The sequence below is a fragment of the Thunnus thynnus genome, chromosome 3 (genome assembly GCF_963924715.1).
Source record: "Thunnus thynnus chromosome 3, fThuThy2.1, whole genome shotgun sequence".
Lineage (NCBI taxonomy): Eukaryota > Metazoa > Chordata > Actinopteri > Scombriformes > Scombridae > Thunnus > Thunnus thynnus.
The window spans coordinates 25,638,042-25,662,957 of NC_089519.1; the positions used below are offsets into that span (position 1 = coordinate 25,638,042).

At 38.9% G+C, this 24,916-nt stretch overlaps 1 protein-coding gene across 3 annotated transcripts in view; it reads right to left on the reverse strand.

Moving 5' to 3' along the window:
• Positions 1-24,916, reverse strand: part of lrba (LPS-responsive vesicle trafficking, beach and anchor containing) — a 190,899-nt gene that overhangs the window by 153,278 nt on the left and 12,705 nt on the right. For all 3 annotated transcript variants that reach the window (XM_067584975.1, XM_067584976.1, XM_067584974.1), the window contains exons 2-9: positions 10,267-10,498; positions 8,765-8,865; positions 7,009-7,104; positions 4,456-4,577; positions 3,529-3,655; positions 2,640-2,759; positions 1,273-1,419; positions 497-694 (exon numbers count right to left, since the gene is read on the reverse strand). In XM_067584975.1, coding sequence (XP_067441076.1) covers positions 497-694; positions 1,273-1,419; positions 2,640-2,759; positions 3,529-3,655; positions 4,456-4,577; positions 7,009-7,104; positions 8,765-8,865; positions 10,267-10,498 — 1,143 coding nt within the window. The remainder of the gene's footprint in view (positions 1-496; positions 695-1,272; positions 1,420-2,639; positions 2,760-3,528; positions 3,656-4,455; positions 4,578-7,008; positions 7,105-8,764; positions 8,866-10,266; positions 10,499-24,916) is intronic.

A 24,916-nucleotide genomic window follows, 5' to 3' on the forward strand; every position in this document is an offset into this window, starting at 1 on the left:
GTGTGTGTGTGTTTGTGCGTGCCTGAGTGCATTTTCAAGCACAAAGTGGCAAACTTCCACAAAGATCACCACCTACTTCTAAAAAGAAAAATGCAGGACTTCTTGTACTGTATGTAGTTCCAAACTAAACTGTAAGTCCAAAGGAAGGCTAATTCCATAATTAGCGTACCAGCATGGCATTTTTCAGCAGCTGCAGCAGTCTGGCTAACTCAACATATTTGAACCTCTGCCCTAATGAGGCTATTAAAATGAAAAGATGCCAACTGGGCCACTTTCATTATCACGGAGGAGGAAAGAAAGAGTAAAGCGCGGTACGGTACGGAACAGTGGGAGGGAAGGAGCAGGCGAACAGGTGGTGAATGAATTTGTACTGGTATTGCTTCAAAAAAAAAGGTAACAGCAAGGTGGATTCTGATTTAAGTGAAATAACGGCAACCCCAGCAATATCAATTCCACTCGCTATACACGCAAAAAGTTACACTGAAGGCGTTATTACCTGCAGCATGAGTGCGTGGGGTGAGTGGACGAATATGGAGGCGTTGTCCTTGGGGGAGGATTCAAGGCAGAGCTGGGCATCTGTGGCTCGAGGGTTATAAGTGAAGGCAATACTAGAGGACAGCTTGCCATCATACAGTAAGGTCTTATGATGCTCCGCAAACAGCAAGTCACTTTCAGCCTTGTGCTTGAATGTGCCCTGAGGAGGAGGAGGAAAAAGGAGAATGGAGAGGAAGAGATTTAGTGCCAGAGAAAATAAAACAGTGTCTGAGAAAAGAAAACAGACAAACTAGTGACTATTATTTTATTTTTTTCCCCACAGAAGTGTCTTTCTAAATTACAAAAGGGTCAGTGACCAAGACTATTCTAGCACTAACAAAAGTAAGTACACAGCTCCAACCAAATCACTGTTCAAAAGTATGCTGCTATCATGCTTATGTTCAAGGCTGATTCATACAACTTTCCATATGTTGTTGCCCTCAAATCATTTCTTTACTTTATTGGCGTTGTCAACCAAAACAGGTGGGACTTGACAAACTGACCAACATTTGTCATAAGCGACCACAGAAAATGCAGCAGATTCTGTACTTTTAAAGGTTCCGTGATATTAGGAGGACTTTTTTAAAAAACAACATTGCCTCCTTCATAACAAATGACATTGGCACTATATTTTTTCAGTTATCCGTTAATGGTTGAAAAGCACACATCACTTCCCTGTATCAGTTATTAAATATCCCTCATAAAAATACTATTGCATCTAGTGTTATGCCCTCCCACCTGGTAACCTGGACCCAGCTGATAGATAGCCAGGATCTGAGCAGCACTGAGAGCTTCTCCAAACAGGTAAACTGCCCCCATCTGTCCACAGAACACACGGTTGGCGTCTGCCGTCTCCGACGATCCCAGGAAACACTTGTCAAATGTCTGCAGCAGAGAGAACGCAAGTGAAGGGAGGGGTGAGGGGGAGGTGGTTGAGGTAGGGTTTTGAGGAATCGAGAAAGGAGAAAAAAAAAAAGACAGAAAACAATTAGTTTGGGAATCAAGAAAAGAATGAAAGATGAAAAGGAAGGAAGGAAGGGAGGGAGGAAGGGAAAAAAAGACAGGAAAGAGCAAAATAGCAAGAAAGAACAAAGAGGAATTCATGTTAGCACTTACTATAAACAGCAACACACAGCCTCAAACTACGAGCATAGCTAACATGATAATGTTAATCTTCCTCCAGTCATGGTCAGTGAGGCATACGGAAAAAATGTTGAGAATGATATGGCCACATCTCAATCAAGTAGCTAATTTGCTTTCTGACATACTGACACATCTAGAGGATTATATTACACTGCGGAGGCATTTTTATTCCTTACAAAAATTTGATTTAAAAATCTCATATCTCAGCATGACAGAAAGTAATCCCGGGGACTGTGACAGAGTTCGTACTGTGATGTGTGAGAGGAGCAGAGTGTATGTAACCATTTTTCCGCTGTACTATCCATGCAAAAAGATGGGAGAAAATGGTTTCACCCACAAGGCCTCTGATAGCAAAGACTGAGATTAGATCTATGTGTGAGCGAGAAGGGCATGAAAGCAAGGTTTGGTTTTCAGTTTTTGGTACACGCTCCAGCGGCAATATCTTGATATATGACAGAAAACTTGTTACATGGACCCACATGTCTAGTTAATGTACTGTAAAGTGTACGATGCAGCAGGTAGAATTATAACCATAAATTTTGCCTTGGGGGTTTGTGCAGCAATAGTCAAGATGTACAAACACATACAGAACACACTCAGCTATAGAAACGGTCCACTTGAAGAATTAGTTTGATATTTTGGGGAATAAATATACACTTATTCGCTTTCTTCCAGTTACATAAGAAGATTGATACCAGTCTCTAGTTGTACTGCTATCTGTTTCCCCTTGTTTCCAGCTGCTGGCAGTAGCTCCACATTTACTGCACAGACATGTGAGTGGTATTGAGCTTCTCATCTAACTTTGGTCAAGAGAATAATCTTATTCCCCGAAATGTCAAACGATCCCTTTAACCAATAATCCATGAGAATTTGTTCAGATAGAAAATATTACACAAGCTTGCGGCTGATTCCAAAGAACATTTGCAGACATCGAAGAACGTTTTCGAACTGTTGCTACTTACGTCGCTGGTGTTGACGAACCAGGCGATGTCTCCGAAGGAAGCCAGTTCCCCGTTCACGTAGCAGCTAATTTCACTGTTTTTCCAGCGATTGTAGATGTGAACAAGAGTCACCATGTACCACTGCAGAAAAAACAAAACAGAAAGCAGCATATTCTCACACTGTGAAACTGTTACAGTATATCCGAGGTATCAATCACACAGAAGATATCAATAAGTCAGCATACGGTGAGAGTCATCTAACCTACTCCATTAGCCTGATTCCATCTTGTTTCAGTACTCGGTCCCCTCGAGCTAAAATCCCACCTACTTAGGTTTATAGTTTTCTCCTCAGCCTTACAACCAGTGAAATAGGTTACCACTCTTACCACTGTGAAATAGGTTATTATGGACAGACAGACATGACAGAACATGCAGAAAGATATAAGAGAGATTAAAAATAAGACTGAAAAAACAACTAAAATGAGTTCTGACTCCTCATGAGGTTTTTTGGGGTAAGGTAGTGCCTTCGTGTCCAGAGGAAGAAGGAGGAAGTTTCATATTGTCCACAGGCAAAGGATCTTTCTGACTGTGATGATCTTCAGTGAGTACTGTGCCTGGAAGGGACTGAGTGTATTAGATAATCCCTCTCTTAAATCGCCCTCATTCCTCCTTCTTCTGGTTCTGTTTTTCCCCCCAGAGTCAGGTAAGATATGACAGTTCCTTCATACAGCAAGGTTTAGATTTATTGTGTGTGTTTATGTGATTGATTATGCGTGTGATGACATATGAATTCTGTAATCTAATTACAGAGACCTTCCCAGGATTTGTCTTTTTATGTGCATGAATATTTGGTTTGTCTGGGTTACCAGACCAGCGCCTGTGCTCTGTTTTGTTTTACTTCTTTTCATACCTTCTGTGGTTTGAAGTCATACTTCACACAGTGCTGGAATCCTTTCCCCTTGGATTTTAATGAGGTCACTATCAAACAGCCGCCCACAAAGTGTGCTGAGTAACCTAGGCCTTTGCTGGTGCGGAAGCTAAAAAGAAACAAAGAGAAACATACAGCTTTAGTTTCTTAGAGTTAATGTTTCATGTCGAATACATTCAAGGGCAACAAGGGCAAGGGTTATAGTGTCCAATAAATCTTATAAACACTTTAAAAAGGGTCTGAAAAGGATAAAGATAGCAAACAATCATTTCTCAACTCCACAAAGTCTTCCTATCATTCACCGTGTCCCGGCGGGACGGGGCCCCTGCATGCAATTTAGTGAATTTATCTCTTTTTAAAAGGACACAGGGCTGAAGAGGAGCTTTTATTACAGATTCTCTCAAGCAGCTCATTGGCCGCCCGGCTTGGTTATCATTTTCTCAGAAGCCCAAACAGATCTTTGTTGTATAAATTAGATTTTTGACAGAAAATTAATTATTGCTTCAAAATGAGATGATCGGAGGGCTTGATTTACTCGCTTCTCGCAGAGGGAGCGAAGGATGAGGAGACAGGAAAGATGGAGGGGGAAGCACAACTGTTTTTCATCTGTGAGGCTGGAGGCTGCAGATTTTCAGCACAGTTTCAGGCTTCAAATGTATTTATAGATATACCACAGTAGTACTGGAGACTTTGATGAAGATTTACTCATGCACATGTACTTACTTACAAACCCAACTTTTCATTCAATTCCCCTTCTCTTTGTATTATTTAAACTAAAAATATGTACTACTTTTTAAGTGAGAGGTAAAAAAAAAGACTACTCCAGCAATTCATATGTAGGAAGTTTGAACAAACAGTTAAAAGGCAAAGAGTTTACTGGTTAGAGAACAGTGTTTCTATGTTACTTACCAGTACAGGTAAGGCTTGTCTTTGTCTACATTTATGTTGTTGAGAGGATCCATGCGGAGCCATGTGTGGAATGTAAACCCATTCTGGTATGGCCATTTTGCTATGGGAGGCAGAGCTATAGCCTGTTAGGAAAAAAAAAAAAACATAACAGAAGATGACAGTGAGATATGTATCGCTCTGACCATCTCAAAACTAACAAACAGGAAAGAAAACATACTATTTTGGGGAAAAATATCAAGCAAACATGCCCTTCCAGGAAGTTTGAACACCATTACTCTAAAATTGTTTCTGTATGTGTGCGGGCTTGTGTGCTCCCAGGCCTTCCCCTCTTGTTAGCAGGAAGAACGAGGTACGTGTGTTACTTCTTAAACACAATGCTGACAAACACAGACGAGTACTAATGAAATTCAGATCAACCACATGAGACTCCAAACCCACAAGGCAGACTTCTGCACATGCACACACATAATGTAAAGGGCCTGACTGATGCGACATTCAATGGTGCACATATTTACACAGCTTCCTGTGCATTTAATGTGATGAAAAGTTCAATTATCTTCATGTTGCAATAATCACGTTATCTGTCCTTTACTCCTACAACAAATAAATCAAGAAAAACATCAAAAAGGAAATGATTTGCTATGTCCCACAGACTTAATTACTGTTGGCGATTAATGACTGATCAAAGAGTCATTGTGATGGGAAAATTATCCTAAAATTCAAGACCAAAAAGTAATTGCAATGAGCATTAAAACTGGAGAGTGCAAACAAATCTAACATGAAATGAATAAACAATCTGTTTGATATCGCTAAAGGAAATGACTGATTCTTTCTTTTAAAGTGTCTGCACAATAATCTAGGTAATCTCTGATCCTGTAATGTGCATTTTATTGTATTTCATCCAAACATGTTGTACACTTAACACTCATCAGGTGTCATTCTCCTATCCGAAACCTAACAGTGGTTGTATGGTACTTAAAGCAATATCTACAGAACGTAAACAACCAATGTTTTGAATAAACTAATGTGCAGGCAAAGCACAACCATTTGAATAGTCCAAAGCTGAATGGATCCTTCCATGTCAAATTAGATAAAAGTTGTTGCGGCACCGTCTCAGTTTTCATTCAAATCTTGTCTATATCATAAATGGATCCCAAAACTAAGGCCTATGAAATATTTCTGTACAAAACCTTTGATTTCATATTTTTTAAGCCCTCAACTTTATTTTATTTTTATAGCCTCAAAAATGGGCATTCATATCTTTACAAGTATTGTTCCTAGCCTCACCAAACTTTGTAGGATGAAACACAAACATGTGTTCTGTATACCAAAACCATTAAAGCCCTGTATTGCATGCCATTTTATTCTTATAAGGCCCTAGATTTGTAAAATAGTGCAAAATTCCTAAATGTTGAGGGTACTACAAAGCCGCATTTTTGCACCAATATGATATCAATCATTATTTTTTCTGCAAATACAATCTTTCATTAATTTTGTGCCAATATTTGAGGTTTCTACCACCAATGGACATGAAGATATTATGAAGTAAAACAAGGCGTGGTAGCATTTGTGTGGTATGTGGGGTAACTGGAAAATTTGAAAAAATGGGTTGATAATACCCTCGATATCATTCTTGTTTAGGAATTTTGCACTTTTTTTCCAAGTCTAGAAAATCAAAAGGCATGCAGTACAAACTTTTAATGGTTCAGTCAACATGTTTGTCTTCCATCCTTCAATGTTTGGTGAGGCTAGGAATAATATTTTTAAAGATATTAATGCCCAAGCATGGCTTCCAAGATGAGGCAGTTTTGAGATTGTAGAAATTAAAAAAACATACCAAGGCCAAAAAAAATATAAAAACATTGAAATTAAACAAAAATATTTTACAGGCCTTAGTTTTGGGACCCAAACATTATATAGACAAACTCTGAACAAAATCTGAGACGGTGCTGAAACCAGTTTCCTGGATTCTGTCTGATTTGGCATGGAATGACCCGAATAGCAACAGCTCCAACGAGTAAGAGACACATGAATAATATAAACATATAGTGCTCAAACATTCAGTTTCATCAAAGAGCATGCTATTAGTTCCATTTCTAGATACTTTTCTGTAAGTGTGTAACAGCCTTTGAGGTTTGAGGAAGGTCTGAGTGATAATGGCAGACGAGACAATGTTTTCATTAACTAAGAGAATGTGTGAAGGTTATATATTGGAGAAAAATCAATTGTGTCAGTGAATGATTGGCACAATGGAAAGCAATTCAAAGAGATCATCATGTAATATCTGAAGTCCCATCTTTCTCCCTCTCATTGGTCTGAAGGGAAATAGAACTTCTTGAAAATTTTGGGAAGTGGTTGTGGTGCAGTTCCACATTCTGGCGGCTGACCATTATCGCATTAATATTTAGTGGGAAATTTTGCAATTCGATGCACTGGAGCATTCACTAACACTAAATTTACACTTGTTAGGTCATCATCTATGGGTTAACACTTAAGGAGAAGTTATTTTTGTGGTGCAGTGGCAACATTTGTGGCATTACGAAGTGTACTCACAGCTGCATTTTTCCCTGGAAAGCTGAAGAAGGAGTCTGGGCCATTCCTGTGAGCCATGTACTTCAGCACTGACAAAAGCTTCACTGCATGACGAGGCTGAGGAGACAACACGATATATGGGGATCATTTTTGACAGCTGACAGTGTAAATGTCCAAACACGCATACACATGCACAAAAAAAAAGCATTTAAACCCTAGTTACACTCTTAGGCTCCTACTTTCGTGGCAGCACAACCGCCACCTCTAAAACAGTTTGCTTTGCCCATCTGGTGCCAAGCACAAAGGGCAAAGGTGGGAGGAGAGGCACAGACAGGTGGGAGGTCATTCAAATGAGGCAAAGCAAAGCCAGTTGTTGGTATATTGGTGGAAATTGGGTCTTATTCAGATTAAAACTGAAACAGCACTGGAGTGATGCAATCATTTGTTTGCAATGCAATCAAACCTAAACAGCTTCACCAAGTTTTTTTTATTACTTATTTCTGTCATCATCATTGTAGTTATTTATTGTACATTGTACTAATTAATCATGGTGTGTTGACATCACAACGCTCTGCACCATCCACACAACAATATGATTTCCTGGAGAAGAGTCTTTTCCATTTGTTAAGCTATTTTTAACATGTTTCACTCTGATTGGCACAGCTGTGATGTGACCGGCTGATAGTGTATTTATTAATTATCACATCCCGCACTTTATATTGCACGTCAGCCGCCCCTTTTGCACTTTGTTCTGCTGCACCTACATAAACCAAAATAGCAGGTGTGCTTAGAGACACCCACACAGTCGGAGCGCCCGCGGCCTACCACCCTGCGCTTGTCTTTACGCTTGCGCGATTAAAATAGGGCCCTTACAGTTCATGGTTGCAGCCACAGATGATTAAAAGCAAGTACAGCTTTGCCACTGCTTTAAATTTAACTCTCAGACTTATCAGGCGTTGACATCCAAAGAGATTTACTTCCTGTAGCAGAACACTGAAACGTCTTAATTTCTTACGGCGTACAAGTGATGCATATTGCAAAGTACGTTTATCAAAAATACGCTGTTCTAACTCACAGAATTTTGATATTGGGGTCGGATAAATGTTGAGTGTCAGAAATTCCTATGCAATTTTCAACAAGTTTTTAGATATGGTTAAATTCTGCACCCATCCCATTTCCCCGGATATTTCACAAGGATGAAATGAAGAGAGGAGCAGTGGCAAAAGTTGCTTGAAAAAGTGGGAGAGAGGTGAAATCTAGAAACATAAAAGCAACTTGACCCATTTCCTTGACAACTTGATTAGTGTCAGTGATCAATGGGTTAACTCTCCTTCTCTTCCTGCCTCATCTGTCTCTCCCTCTGTGCCACTGGTTCTGTCTTAATATAGTAACTTATCTTCCATACACGTATCATACATCTTCAGTTTACTGTGGCTATTCCCTTACAGCCGCACACGACAACTATGGTAGTTTATTTTCTCCAACTAGGTCTTTTGGCTCACAATGTTTTAATATTGTAGTAAATATAGACTGGAAAAGGTAACTCAAATTCAGAACCTAAGGCTAATCTCATAAACAACGTAATATCAATAATGTAACGCTGCCCTGGATTCAAGACCACAGTAGTGGAGTAGTAGGCTGGTTCCACATGATTTATCTTGTCTCTGTGACGAGGGCATTGGCCTGGGGGACGACAGCAGTTGAAGTGTTGCTAGCACATTCCTCATGCAGGTCCCAGACAACCAAGACAGATCACCGTGGTATGACTCTGACTCACCCACTGGCCTTTCTCCCCTTGCAGTTTGCTGAAGAAAAGCTTCAGCTCTTTGACTGTGATGCTGTAGCTGGCAAGCACGCCCAACATGTCCACCAGAAGGTCTGAAAGAGATACACGTGCACGCACACACACAGCGGGGGCAGAGGTTAAACATAGAAACATACAGGGGTTGAACATAGCATAGCAGAGAAATACAAGATGTAATAATCGAACCCTGAAGGTGAGAGGAAGCTCCAGATGACTGCATTTCAAAAAAAAAAAACCTTTCAAGATGTGCTCTTTCAACGTAATGGTCAGTTTTAGCCAGTTTTTCCATCAACCTCACAGTGATTTCATCTTGACGTTGATGTGTTAATATTACAGTGATGTCCCAGCTACCAGGAGCTGAGAATAATTAAAGTAGGATGAGCAGGATCCAAGTTAAAAATCAGGAGACTTAAAATAGAGAGGACACTCTGGGAGTCCCAGCTACTGTGCACCGACTTTCATCAGTTATTACTGACTAATGATGAGAGTATGACAGATCTATGAGTAGCATGCACATGTACTTCTCTAAATATAAAGATGAGTGGCAGTCATATCTGGGCAGGTCTTTTTTCCACATAAGTACCCAAACTCAGCAGTTCTGTCATCCGCAGTCAGTATTTCAGACAAATTATGTGAAGAGAGGAAGCGACAGCCTGCAAATCTACTGTGAGTGCAACGAAAGAGGGATTTAAAAAAAGGCAAAGGTTAATCTTTAAGCTTAATATGATGCAGTTAAAGTTGCTCATGTGAAATCAATTAAAAATGTACATCTGTTCTATGAAACAACTCTTTAGGAAGACTTTGCATACAAGTTAAAAGGCATAGCATTTGTACTTTTGTGAATATTACTATAACCATCACTTTCAGCTGCCTGGTTACTGCTGGGCTGTATCTGTCTTTGCCTGACTGCACAATCCCTTTAGGCCAGCACTGTTCTAGCCGGCGAAAAGTTCACTGAGCCGCACACTGTAGGATTAATTTGTACTAATTTGCAGATGGGCAACAGACTAGACTCTAGAGAGACTATACAGGATGATTGTGTCCTTATTTACTGCAATACATCAGGGAACGCTCTAGCCTTCAACGCTGGAGGACGAAACCATGAAGTTACTTTAAGCACGAAAAATGGATGGTAAAATGCTAAGATTGGTTTGTTTATTTGAAATGATTCAATTCATCCTCAAAGTTGGAATTCCTCTTATAGCTTCTTCCCCCTTCACACAGATGTCTTCTAGCGGTTGTGGGGATTCAGTATCTTGGTCGGTGTCTTGCACAGTCTTTGTAATTGCTACACAACCCAACTACCTTTAAATTAAAAAACAATGATATTTACAGACTAATTAACCACAATTAATGGCTTCAGATGAGTTAAACTGGACAGGTCAGATGGGTAAGTTATATTGCTTGAAACATGTTGGAAAATGTGTCCCATGCTTCCAAACACTTTTTCCAAGATGAGCTGCTGTCTTCAGTACCTGCGATCATGCTGTCGGTGGTGGATATACGCTGGACCACCTGCTGGATGAGCCCCACATCAGTGCACGCCTGCAAGTTGCGGACGCTCTTCTTGAGGATGGCTGTGAAGATGCTCCAGACCTCGGCCTGACAGGTGGGCTCGCACTTGTCCAACAGCTCCACCATGCACACGATGCTCTCCGGTTCCTGGATGATAAAGTTCATCTCCAGGTCAAACTGGCCGCCAACCAGCTGGAGGACAGATACAAAGAGAGAGGTGAGGGAGGGAGGGAGTGGGGGAGAGAGTGTTCAGTGTCAGTCAGCAATCATGAAAACAGAAAAGAGCAATAGGCACAAATGTGCCATAAACTCCACTTTTATCACCGGTTAAACATAACCAAGAGCTTCAAAAAGGCATAAACAAATGTATTCACATTACTATGTGTGTGCACACTCCCAGACAGATGATTAATCGTGCATCAGAGCTGCTGCTAGCCAAGTGGATTAAAGGTCAGGGGGAAAACACAGGTCTCTGTCTGTATGTCTGTACGTCTGACAATGGATTCAACTGTTTACTGCTAGCCTTGAGATACTGTGATAAACCCAGAGCAAAGAAATATCAAAAAAGTAGCCATGTCAGTGAAACTAAGCTAGACATCCAGTGCAGACCCAAACAGTGAAATGAGTATTTAGAGGTCTTTTGTTCCTGTAGGAGGCACTGGAATACTAACAGCATCTGACAGCCTGGCAGACACAGACCCGAGTTGAGATTAATTTTCACTTATGATATTCAAGAGAATACATAGAGTGATACCGCTGAACCTCATCCTAAAATCTACATTGAAGACCAGGGGCTACCCAGTATGCACTGTTTTCATTGTAGCTTCACATCTTTTACACTAGCGAGTTTTACATCAAAAACACAAAATGTTTTTCATGGACAACAAGAAAGAATGTAAATGCATCCCACCCCGTCAGTGACCCTTAGCTCCAGCTAAAGCCTGTTCAGGGAGTGGTGAGGCAGAATGCTTGTCTTCTTGCGAAGGAGTAATGTTCTTGGTGTGTGGAAATAAATTGTATGAGCCATAAATGTCATAATTTGTCACTTCTTAATAGTTGTGATGACATTTTTATTATTGAACCCTGCCTAATAGAAAAAAGATAAGGAAAATAACAATGCTGATGTCAAATTAATTTCAAGAGTAAGGCTGTCATGTTTAGAATCGAGGAGGTGTGACTGGACAAAAAAATGAACATGTGATAGTCGTACTCGGCCATTACACGGGCTGGATGTGAAAACAATAATCGCTGGGTACGGGGGAATGGAAACTGTCCCATTAAAATGAGTGAAGCTAGATTAACTTCCGTGTGCATGTGTTTGTGTGTGTTGTGTGCGAGATAGGGAAGCGGGAAAATTGGGGAAACGCTGCTGCCGCCAACATCCAATAGGACAGGAGATAAAGTGACAATAACACCGACGCAGACCCCACCTATCGTCCCTTTAACCTCGTCTCACAGAATATCGATTTGTTCTCTCATGTCAAGGCGTCAACATGAAAACAATGAGACTATCCATCACCAAATACACAAAAACCCATTTCTTTTAATCTTCATACATTGTTGTTTATCATTAATATGCAATGTACAAATATTTTATGCTGTTATGCCAATAATCATACCGATTATAATACTTATACTTTTAACAAAAAATATACTTTTAAGCACCAAAATGTCTTTAACAGTCACATTTAGCAATTGTCCCTGTGACAAGCACCATGTTCACTGTGTCAGCTTGACATACAAGGACAGACATTATATGACAACAGATATCTCAGCATATAAGCAAAAAAGAAATGTTAATTCTGTACTTTAACACTGGATGAAGTGATTGGGTCAGTTGAAAAAAAACAACAACCAAGGGGTGTTCTGGTGGCCAAGTAGTTAATACTGCAACGTCGCCATTTTGACATTCGTTCTATGTCATACTGACCTTTCTGTTTCTGTCAGTATCTACGCTGCCAGTTAGGTCTGCAACTAACAATTATTATCATTATCAATTAATCTGCCAATTATTTTCTCTATTTATCTATTGGTCTATAAAAATTCAGAATACCGTAAAGAATGTCCATCACATTTTTCCAGTGCCTGAGATGATGTCTTTGTTTTGTACGACCGATTAGGTCTCTCAGCTAGCCCAGCTGTTAGGGCAACATGCCAAAGCCTATGTAAAAACACTTATATTAACACATGCATTCATTAATGCCCCACTGGCAACCTGTCTCCTTCATTATTTTTTCTTTCCATGCAAGTCACTGATAAATCACGCGTCTCTCTACAGAGTAGCGTGTATAAACTTGGGGGTGGATGCCTCCGATTGCAGCCAGGTCTGCCATTAATGGATGTTGGGTGCCATTTTGCCACAGTAACAGTTGATTTATGAGCCTGACACTGTGAGCGAGTCATCCATCCATCAGAGTCAGTTGACCAAGGGGATGGAGAACAATATGGGGATGGGGACAGAGCGCCCCACACACTACATTTACATACACCTGGCATACGTTTGAGGATAACGGGGAAAGAGTTTGGGCTGGGTTTGTGGGTTTGTCCCTTCCTACGTTTGGGAACATGTTTGATTTCAAGATAGATTGAACAGTTATCTTGTCAGAACATCTTGTGATGTGAGGAACTGATATCGTCAACCACAACCACCATGATCTACTTCACTTTGTGATAATATGATTAGTCAATAGACAGAAAGTAAACTAGTGACTATTTTGGAAAAGAATTAAATATTTAAGTAATTTACCAAATAAGTTCTAGATTCTCAAATTTGACAATTTCTTCTTTTCATTCATTGTAAATTTTGGGGGTTTTTGGTAAGATAAAATAAGCAATCAGTAAAAAAAAAAAAATCTCCTTGGGTCCCCTAATTCTGCAGTGTGATGTGAAAAATCAACCTTCTTGTATACAACTTTCAAGTGATTTGTGAAAGACTGATAGCGGAGCTGAGTAGAGAAGAGAAATTCACAAACAATAATTTGACCACAGCTGTCATTTGTGAGTGTAAGAGTGTTATGTTCTGTTTTGGAAGTATCTGCTTATAAAAAAAGAAAAAAACAGATAACATTATCTGACATTATCCATCATTACAGCATGTACTGGCCTCTCAAATCTTCAATATCAACATTCATTTGAGGTCTGTGTGACAGGAATTATAGTCTGTAATGCCCAAGGAGAGAACTACCTTTACTTCTAGAGAGTCTGTCTGGACTGCAGCGGCACACTAACCTGTAAAGAATCTGTCTTTTTCTTCCACTTTTTTTTATCAAGCCAAATATTATCACAATTCTCAAAAAGAGGCCAAACCAACCAAGTTAAGCTACTCAGGTGAATGTTTTACATCTATAACTGACATGTATAACTAGGAGATGAACGCTCTGGAGTTGTGTCAATGGCGTATCTTATTATAGAAATGTGTTTCAGGATATAAAATGTCATGTTCAAACATACTTTGTCTTATGGTAGCACTCTGCTCCAAACCTGGAAACCATGCACCACTTTGCCACCATTACCAACTGCACCAGCAAAAACAAAAAGCAATTTCCTATAGCTGTGAGAGAACAAGTTTCATGTGTTTATCGGTGCATGCTGAAGAGGTTCACAGCGTTTCAATTTCTTCAATTGTTCAATTCAGTCATTTACATTGCTCTATTTTAGGAGCAAGTGTTACACGTCGCCAGCTACAGCTTCAACTACAGCCAAGAGAGGCACCTGCATCTAAAGCTGCCATAAAGTCAGTGTCTTTATGGCAGCTATAGACACCAGATCCCTGGCTGGGTAACCTAGCCTGGCTGTTCTCCCCTGAGGCCTGCCTGAATTAATCATGGCTGAGCAGCCAAGCAGCCACTGGGCCGTAATACAAAGCACAAACAGGCTTCTATGGTCTCCATGGAGAACAACATGGGAGGACGGCAGGGCTAACTGGTAAGCCACAACCAGAATTCATATCTATTGCCGGAGCTACACTTGTATTCAAGGTTACATGATAGCCGGAGCAACGAAGGATTAGGACTTCTGAAAAACTGAGATTCCAAATCCAATGTCAAACATGTCACTAGAATCCACAGGGCAAATATTTCTTTCATATCCCCAAATCCTTGTTAAAACAAAAAGTGTCAACAATATTTATGGGCTGCATAATGGGACTTTTGAAATAAAACATGTTGTTAATTTATGTTTCCTGCCTACCTATTTTAAGCACATTTTCAATTTGGAAATAACCAGAAATAAAAAAAATAAAATAGAAAGACAATCGTGTAATCTAAGTTGTCATCTTCTCTTCAGTATATTTATGTATAGCTAGTTGATGGAAACATGCACATTTTTGCCAAACTCTCTAATATTTGTTTAAAACTTTTATTCCAAAAGGTATTAGGAGTAACATCATCGCATATGTAGCATTGCATATGTTTCTATAAAGGCTACAATTCATCAGTCAACAATATAATTTCCACTGTTTTTACAAAACACAGATAGAGACCATACATTTTGGCAGTGAGCAAGAAACTGAGACATTAACAAGTAAAGGTTTAATATATCAGAGCGGAGCTTTTTGAGGGACTTCTAAAGCATTACAGACGGCTACATGACGCTGAGGATGAGAGCGAGCAACAAATGATGGTCATTTTGCACCAAAGGGGAGAAAATTACCCATCTAAATGTAATAGGCAGGAACACTGATGCTGCCAAGCCACGGCTGCGGGGCGATGAGCCCCTCTACTCATTGTGTGTCCGTGTGTCCGTGTTGATGTTCGTCTTTCAGTTCTCTCCCTAATGAAACTGCAATTAATTCTATGGGTGAAATCATTTGAATATGAAGTAATTTGCCTAAATGAGACAACTGCAAAAATGGACAACAGAAGAATGCCTGTGATAAATGTGTGCTCACGTCTAGCATGTCTCATGTTAGTAGTTTGTTAGATGGGTTAAATCAGGCTTTGAATTGCTCTGAGCAATCAGAATACAGTATGTCGATGTCTTGTTATCTTCTCATTAGACGCGAGAAGAGGTCTAGAAGATCTGAATGGTTGGTTATAGCTGATTTCGTTAGTGTGTTGTGATGCTTCAGTGATGGAAAAAAATATGTAAATGCTTGTCATTTTTCAGAGCAAGTTCAATTTGTTCTCTACAAGAGGACTATAAATGTCAGCTTGTGTGTAATTACAACCCATCCTGCCTATGGTTTTCAGTCTTTTTTATATAAACCAAGGTACTGAAATACTCAATGAATAGGCTGTTGGAGTGACCATGCTTTCACCAAACACCGATGGCCTACTTTTTCAACAGCTCTTTTAACTAAATCTCTTTTAACAAGCTATCTTGTCAAACTGAAGGCAGTTTAGCTTATTCTTCCATGAGTCCCCCCCCACCCCCCCTACCCCCAACTCCACACACACTACCCAAACAGAAACATCCATCAACAGTGACCCAACACATGATTCGTGATATGACAACATCTTATAATCCTGCGCTCTTCACTGCTGATGAACACTCACATTTCCAATATTTTGATGTGAGATGTTGAAATGGTTCCAGCAGAAAGGGAGGTCAACCAAATAATCTGTCCTACTCAAATCCCTCTAGTGCAGGCGGTGATACGGAGGAATGAGCTTCTGATGGAGTAGATGAGAGGAAATAGTCAGACGAGGGCCTCGGAGTGAAAAGGAGGTACTTTATTTGAAGGGGTTTGTGAATTCGAAAGAGATTATAAAACACGCAAGAACCATTTCAGTGATGAATGGGGGGGATATATTTTGAGCTCGTACATGCTCAAGTCTGTCCACTGTTTCTTGTTCAGCTTAACAAATGCTGTGTTATTTCCTTTAATCATTCCTGTTAATCACTGTTGCACAACCACCTCCATTTTAACTGAATTTCAAAGCTTATATCAAATGACTTCGCAGTAGGATGTCTTTTAAAGTCAGTCAAATGGAAAGAGAAACATCTGGGCTAAATGTTCATTTGAAGCTCTGTTCTTTAAAAAAGAAAGATCGGATGATAACTTGGAGATTATCAAAATGTGGAAAATATTCTAGTGCTAGGCAATAAAACAACTCTTTCTCAAAATATGAAAAAAATATGTTCATTTCAACTGTGAGGTGAAATTGCTCTGCAAATTACTGTAAGGAATAAAATAAATCTCTTTCAACCAGCTAATTGTGTGTCAACAGGAAAAGGAAGTCATCCCCTTTCCAATGTAAACAAGTGCACACTAAAGAACGGAGGAGAGCAGGAAGACTGCTACAGTGTTGGGTGATGGCCGATTCAGAAAGTGTGGCGAACTCCAAGTGATGATATGGGTGACAGAAGTGCAGTAAAGATGCAGCAAAATATGAAGTAAAACTGAAGAATCTATTGATTGGTTAATAATGTAAATGTATTTTATATACAGAGATATGTTCGTAGTTTAAAACACCCTTCATCAACACAGATCAACCACACTATTTTTGAGATTTCAAGAGATACATCAGCCTGCTTTCAACACAGTCATAACTCATATAAGCTCCCTGGATACTTATATTACAATACTGTGATACTGACCTTATTATTCTTTGTCAGTGTCATTATAAAACTGTGTTTCCCTGTATCGGTTACATTCATTCAGTCACAGCAGCAATCCCTCGCCATAGGTTACATGAAAATGATGCCAATGAGTTCGACACAGTGATGTATACAGATTTAAATCTTGGGGAAAAAAAGAGAGCACTGCTATCAGATCAGTTCAGGATAAGCAGATATAATGAGATGAGGTATCAGAATCTGTATTGGGAAAGAAAAGGTGGATTGGTGATTCTCTATACACGACCAAACCACAGAACTTAAGAATCATGCATAACTACTTGTTATACGGTCTTGCACTATGGCTTGTTACTCTTGCTCCTGTCGTGAAAAAATATTCACAAAACATCCAACCGACATCCAGCCTGGTAAAGGACTCTGCCACTCTACATTTGTCAAAGCAGGAGTGGAAAGAAAAGTGGTGACAATTATGCATGCAGTGACCATGGAATACACTGGTACAATGATCACAGCTCACAACAACCACTTTTTTTTTACCTGACTCACTCTCTTCATATAGAGCAACTTGTTATTCAAAAGCCACTTTATGAAGGTTTTCTAGAAATGGCACCAAATACTCATTTTGTGTTGATCGTCAACACTGGGAATAATGAACAAATAGTGATAATTAAACTGAAACTGTTAAAGCATTTGTGGGGGTTTGACTCATTATAGTTAAATTAGAAGACTGATTATCTGACACTGTTGAGTACATTTTCTCTCATCAGTGCCACAATGTTACCTTTCTTACACTTTGAGACAAACACGATAATGAGAGACAGAGAGGCGGAGAGAGATATTTTAATAGCTGGATTTCTAAGAATATCTTCAGAAGGGCAACCTGCCAAGCGTTGGTTTTAAACACTGGCTGGCAGTCATTTTTACACTACATTAAATGTGATCATTCCCGGGCAGAAGCTTGATCAACAAATAATTTCCTTTGTTGCTCCATTTTATTTCTCTAAGAAAACAGGTTTTGATACAACATGGAGAAAAACAACAGATAACACATAGATAGAATTGACCGATGCTGTTTTAGATTACATTAAATTTTTGCCATCAGTCCACTCATGTGTCTGTTATGCCATTTGCACCATGGGATGGGATTAATGAGGAAGAAGCAAAGATCCAAAGCAAGAAAACAGATAGCAGATACATATTTTGGAACTTCAAACAAATAAGAGCAAAGTTGGTTTAGGAAGATCTCCCTATAGCCATGCTGCTCCATCCTTTCTGATTTACTTGTTGACAGAGTAAGGTTTGCTGAAATTACAGGTACGTCAGCAATTAGGGATACACCTATCCAACTTTTTCTCTCCTGATGCCGATTCTGTTACCTCAACTCACTGGAATGATTTTTATGTGAGGTAATATCAGGACAGGGATTGCTGTGGCACTAAAAACTGAATCAGCAGCCAACCATGACTGAATTAATGTAACCGATAGCGGAAACGCTCAATGTTATGTTGACATTGACAAGGAAACTGTATTTAATATGGATCGCTCACACCGTGACCGTTATCCGATCCTCTTAATAAGGTCAGTATCGACACAAATACCAATTTTGTATATCTCTATCAGCATTCCTGTTTCCTGTATGGGCTCCCGCTCAAATATGCGAACTTTCTCCAAAATACGCCTCTTATTTAATACAATTTAAAGTTACTCCTGAACAGGAGCTGGAATTAGCCTGAGTTAACATGAAAAGTAGAGCTGCAACTATTGGTCATTAATTGATTAGTCGACAGAAAATTAATCCCCAAATATTTTGATAATCATTTGAGTCGTTTTTAAAGAAAAAAATGCTACAATTCTCTTATTTCAGCTTCTTAAATATAAATATTTTATGGTTTCTTTAGTCTTCTATGATCAACATTTTCTGATATTTCATAGGCCAAACGACTAATTAATTAATCAAGAATATAATCAACAACCCTAATGGAAAGATAAAACTTCATCTTCAACTTTATTACAAAGACTTTGTTGAAGACAGGAAGAGTTCTGGGGATGTCTTTGTGTGCGTCATCCTCTTTATTCTGTACTGAAGTAATAAAGTTAGTGCTAAATGGGCTAGAGTTTTTTTTAACTAATAAAAAAGGAGGAGGACGACGAATGTAATCCATGGGAACACCATGTCATGCATTTATCACACGTTTCGCGTTTGTTTCAGCAAACACAAGCTTGTGCATTTGGATGACACTTTGAATCAAAGTAAGTAGCTGCATTTTGACCATTTTGACCACTAAGCAAAGAAAGTCTTGGCAAAGCATTACATAAAGAGGTGCACTGTATAACAGACAATTTTAAGCCAAGAACTATACGGCAATCTAACTTGCAGTGTGACTGCTATTGTCAACAAAAGGAAAAGGCTTGTCAGGAAATGGTCCTCATTAGACGTCAGAGTCTAGGCTTCAGGGCAATCTCCATTTTTCCAAGACAACCTTGACCAACTAAAGTCGTCTGCTTCTGGAATGAGATGTTCAAAATTAAAAGAATACTAGAATACGATCTATTGACTGCTTGGCTTTCTATTTCAGAAAATCTGTCTGGAATGAGATATCCAGTATTAACACAATTAATGCTGAAGAATATGTGTTTTTTGTTAGAGAGACGACAGTGTGAATGCAGACATGGAAAGGAGAGATTTAATCATGAAGAAAACAAAGAATTTCCTTGTTTGATACATCAACGTCAATGGTTTAAGTTTGCATAGTAGCAGTAAATGGGAAGGTTGGCTCTGGTGCAACGTGTTAAAAATAGCAGCTGGATCAGGGAGGTGAAAAAGGAAAGAGATAAACATTAGTGAGGAATTTCAGCCTGCCTTGTTGGAAGAAGGAGTGAAAAGAGGATTTCAAGATGAAGGACCCACCTTAGATTAGATACTTCAATTTGAAAAAGGTATCCGGTGACGTTATCATTGTAAACAAACACAGTTTTGTTCAAATCCTTAAGGCTAACAAACATGTTGATTGTAATCGCTACCTCATAAAACCTAGTTTATCTTTTTTTTTCTGAAACCAGTATTGCAGGTCTTGCCTTTTATTGGTACATTTTCCATTTTTACAGCTCATAACCATCACTAACTGGTAATATGCATTACCTTCTGCAGTTGACCGAACATATACCCCGTGTTCATGGTTTGCATGTGCATCCTCGTGCTTGTACTAGAAAGAATACAGAACAATACAATGTAGGGACCTGCTTATCCAAACATTGATGCAAAGCACCACTAGTTTTTTCCCACAGGCTAAATCTGATTAAGCTGCTGATGCCCTAACTCAACCTTATTGGTCTTAAATGTAACATTAAACATTTCTTACAGTGACTGACTTGTACGACAAAGGAGGATGAACAAATAAGGACAATAGGATCAAGTTAAGGTCAACTTTTAGTAGTTCATGTAATGAAAAGAGTAACTTTAGACTGTCTGAGGTTTCTTGATATCCTCTTCATTTCATGAGACCCAGTGCACCTAATGGGCTATGAACAGCATTCTTCCTGACTTCCTTGGCAAATGAAAAGTATAAAATCTCCAACACCTCAGCTAAAGAATTTCCAGAGGGAAAGCCTGAATGGGGAATCAGGAAACTGTCTGCAGCATATCCTAACACAGTTACTGCACTCCAATGGGCTTGTTGTAGTTTATACTTCCTGTGTCACTGCAGCTTCCTCTCTCAATCCTAAAATTCTCATCAACAAAAGCTGATGTTGAATGCTACTGAATAAAGCACACAGTGCAAACGCCAGTTTACTCCCTGACAGATTTGGTATTTCCATCCTTATGTGGGAGCAATCACTTCACAAAAATAAGATATATGGTAAATGGTAAATGGGTTGTATTTATATAGTGCTTTTCTAGTCTTCTGACGACTCAAAGCACTTTACAATGCATGTCAACATTCGCCCATTCACACACACAGTCATACACTGATGGCAGAGGCTGCCATGCAAGGCGCCAACCTGCTCATCAGAATCTAATCTAATGCACATTCACACACACACTGCTGGCGCAGCCATCGGGAGCAATTTGGGATTCAGTATCTTGCCCAAGGACACTAAGACATGCGGACTGGAGGAGCCTGGGATTGAACTGCCAATCTTCCAATTAGTGGACGACCCACTCGACCTCCACAGCCACCTCATGCCATCTAGTATAGATACTAGACAAGATATATGGATTATCTAGTCTAGTATCTATACTGAAATGAACTGAAACCAATGGCAAACTATGAGTTAAGACAAACATATTGTGCACCAGTACACAGTATACTGTAATTGTGTATATGCCGTAGTATATACACTGAATGAGCACAAGTAAAGTCTTTTGTAATTTAGGTTTAAAACACACAAAAACTATAGTTTGGTCTTTGAAAACCAACCAAGATAAAGAGCTATAGCTGAATTATTCGATGTTTCAAATATGGACACAGTTGTCTCTGAGACACCAAAACTAACTGCTCAACTTTGATGATGCGGGTATAATTCAATGAAACATCCGAGATGTAAGATGCCAAATTGATAAACCCCAAGATGTACCAGTATGAACACGCTCGACCTTTTAACATTTACTTTTTGTGGCTTGTGACCAGGTGCTGCCTGTCTGATGGTGCTGTGGATGTGTGATGGCATGACATGATATCTAGACAGTCACTGTTTATGGGTTAGTGCATCATTCTTTTGACATCTAAAAAAACTCCTATGTGTATGTTGGATGTGGATTATGGCAGGATGAGTAACATCATATCTTGTGCATACAATAATCTGTGGATACAATGTTGGTTATCTATTCTTTGATGGACTAGAGCACATCATTAATAAAGTATAAAAAGTAAAAATCCCAAATATTTGATGGTTCCATCACCCAAAACATGAGGATTCTTGCTTGTTAGTTCCATATTATTGTAAAGTCAATCAATTTTCTCTCATTTAGAATTTCCTCTGAGGTACGAAAAAAAATTTACCAGCCGTCCAGACCTGTCATACGAGTCATGAACAGATAGTCTGCCTTTCTTGGTTGACTTAGAATTATAATGTCTTAATCTGAATTAATTTGGAGTTTAAATACAACATCAAAATCAACAAAAAATAAAATATATCACTAAAACAAACGGAGCAGTACACGTAGCCTTTTATGGCAATTTTAGGGGTGTAGATTATGCTAAAGATCAAATCTTATGAACATGCACCTCTTCATGAACAGGTGACATTATCAGGCTGAAACATACGATTTAGTTCGGGGCAGTTAAGAGAGTGTGTTGAATCTGAACACTCAAGCAAACCTCACAGAAAAAAGTAAAGAGAGTTTTAGGATAAGAATACGAAAAAAAATTCCTGCATGAGGCCCAATAACTTTTAGGCTTTCTGATCACCAAAATAAGCAACTTTCAAGGTAACTTGTGATGGGCAAGATTTGTCATGATTTTTTAATGTTAAGGGATAACAACTGCACTACATTCTATCAATATTCCAACATATTTCAGTCTCTTTGAAATGGATAACTGGATTGAACTGATAGCATCTCCACATTTAAATGCAAATGGTGTTGTGAAACTTGTGGTTTTAATCCCAAGTACCATCAACAAACAGCTGTGCCGTTCTCCGCATGTCACTCACAGATCACACTGCAGATAAGCTACATCTCTATCTATTGCCTACAATACAAGGGAGCTCTTACTAAATTATAAAAAGGGATAAATAACTAAACATTATTACAAATCAATTAAAATTACACTTTCAAAAAAGGTTTTACATGATGCCTTTACCAAGTCATTTACTGGTTACAACCATGAGGAACTTGGAAATGATAACTCCTTGGAGACTCTCATTCATAGCTAAAGGTCATGAGATGTCAAACCTGATCACCTTCACACGTGTAAACTACGTAACTCAACATCCCATTTTGGTTGAGACCTGAAAATATCTATTTGATATTTATCATGCATTTAAACTTAAGGTTTTCTCAAATATTGGAAATAAGTTAATAGTTTTCATCCTCTTCCAGAAATGAAGAGGAATAAACATGCTTTGAATTTCCTGCTTTGTAAGGAAATCTGAAAATGCCTATCTGTGGTTCTGGCAGCTTATCAAATATCTGGGTGTGGATTACATGGTCTTCAACTAACCGTTATGCCCAAACAAATTCACTGATTTAAGATATGCATACTTCCCCACCTTCCACAACATGTTCTCATCCTCCTCCACCTTCTCCTGAAGCACAGCCTGGTACTTCCAGACATTACAATCAAAACAAGAGATCATTTTCCGAAGGGGGGCTTTTATAGCAATCAAAACTTATTTCTATTTGCATATGAATAAGTATGCTAAAAGAAGACATTGTGTAAAGACTGCATTGAAATAAGTTGAAATGGAAAACCTCAGCAAGTATACTTCACTTGAACTAGCAAGTAATTATGCAGTATTCTACAAAAACTTCTATATATGAGGCCTAAAGCTTAATTTGCACCAAGTCACTCAAGACTCTTGACAGTTGTCTCGAACACATTTAAACCAAAAAAAATGTTTGGTGGTAAAACAGGTGCTGTTGTGCACAAGCAGGACTTTGTAACATCATGGTCATGTTGAGAACTGCAGTGTACAGACAGTAATTGGACGGTCAGTTGCTATGGTAATATCTGTTTCCTTAAACTGTTCTGGTAGTTAAAGAAAGTCTTGTTATTCACAACATATGAGTTCATGACAGAAATATAATTATACACATTTCATTCCGAGTAAAACAACGGTGAACCATGTGACCACTCTGATCTATCTTTCCTTTTTTTTCTACTTATTGTTTTCAGGTTATGAGTGCAAGTCAGAGGTGCAACATAAATCATTTGTTAAGAGGCAACTGCCTTCAAACTTATTTCAATAAAAACATATGTTCAAAACACCATGAGAGATCCCGTGAATAATTATATGGTGAATATTTTAAAAGAATGCTAAACATCAAATCATTTACATGAATATAGTTCTCCAGCTATTTACATCAAGTCTTAATCTGTTGTGGATCAAAGCAGTGTTGCCAGTTTTAGAATATTAAAAAAAACAGGTACCACATACATAATAATTATCATAAACATACCAGTTAGTCAAAAGTATACAGTCCCCAGACAAATGTTACATGATTTCAGATTTACAGTTTTAATTATGCTTTAAAATTTTGTCCTGTTAGATATTGCTATCATCAAAAATCTTTTTATTTCTGTTTAAAAAAACAGTTCACCAGATACTAATATAAACATTGGTGCATCTTGGTCAGATAACAAATGGGATTTAATGCATTTGAGTAAACTTAAGAAGCACAGTTTCAGAACTTGACTGATACAGGTTGTCATTGAATTAAAGCAGGATAGGTTGAAGTTTACACAGGGCAAAAAGAAGAAGGATGCTACTGAGTAATGTCATGGCACCCAGGAAGTTGAGATCTTGCTGAGGTTTTCAAACCACTGAAACCTTGCAGTGTAAAAAAGTGATGTGTAGTTGTATGTGCAAGGTGCAAATTTATAACAAAGCTTAAGAAACAACAGTTATGAACGGTAGGCACCTCTTACTAACCATGTCTGAAGTAGTCGGAGAAGAAAGAGCTTCCATCCAGTCTGAATTTTTGCTTTTGTTTGGTTTGACAAACAATATCTGTTCAGATATCCACTACAAGCTGAATATTTTCTAGTAAAAAAAATACTGTGTTACATTTTATTGTGCAGCATTTACTCATAGGCTGCACCTCTGATGTGCAGCCTGTATTCCCTACAGTTTGCATGCCAGGCCTTGGCAACAGATGAGTTGCTGATGCAGAGTTTGAAAGCAGGTCAAGGGTAGCGGAACCATCCAGGGGTCGCCAGTCATGTTCGCCCAAGGGCCTGTTTTTTCAGAACTGTTCACTGGAAGACCAACAGTGAAGACACAGGCCTGTACATTTCTTACGTGCATCACACAACATCGTGTTTCCCTGTCTATATGGCTTATTTAATAGCTTCACGTGTAGTAAACAGCAAGTCACAGTAATACATTTGCTAGACTTCGTACATATGTACACAACATTTCTAAAACATG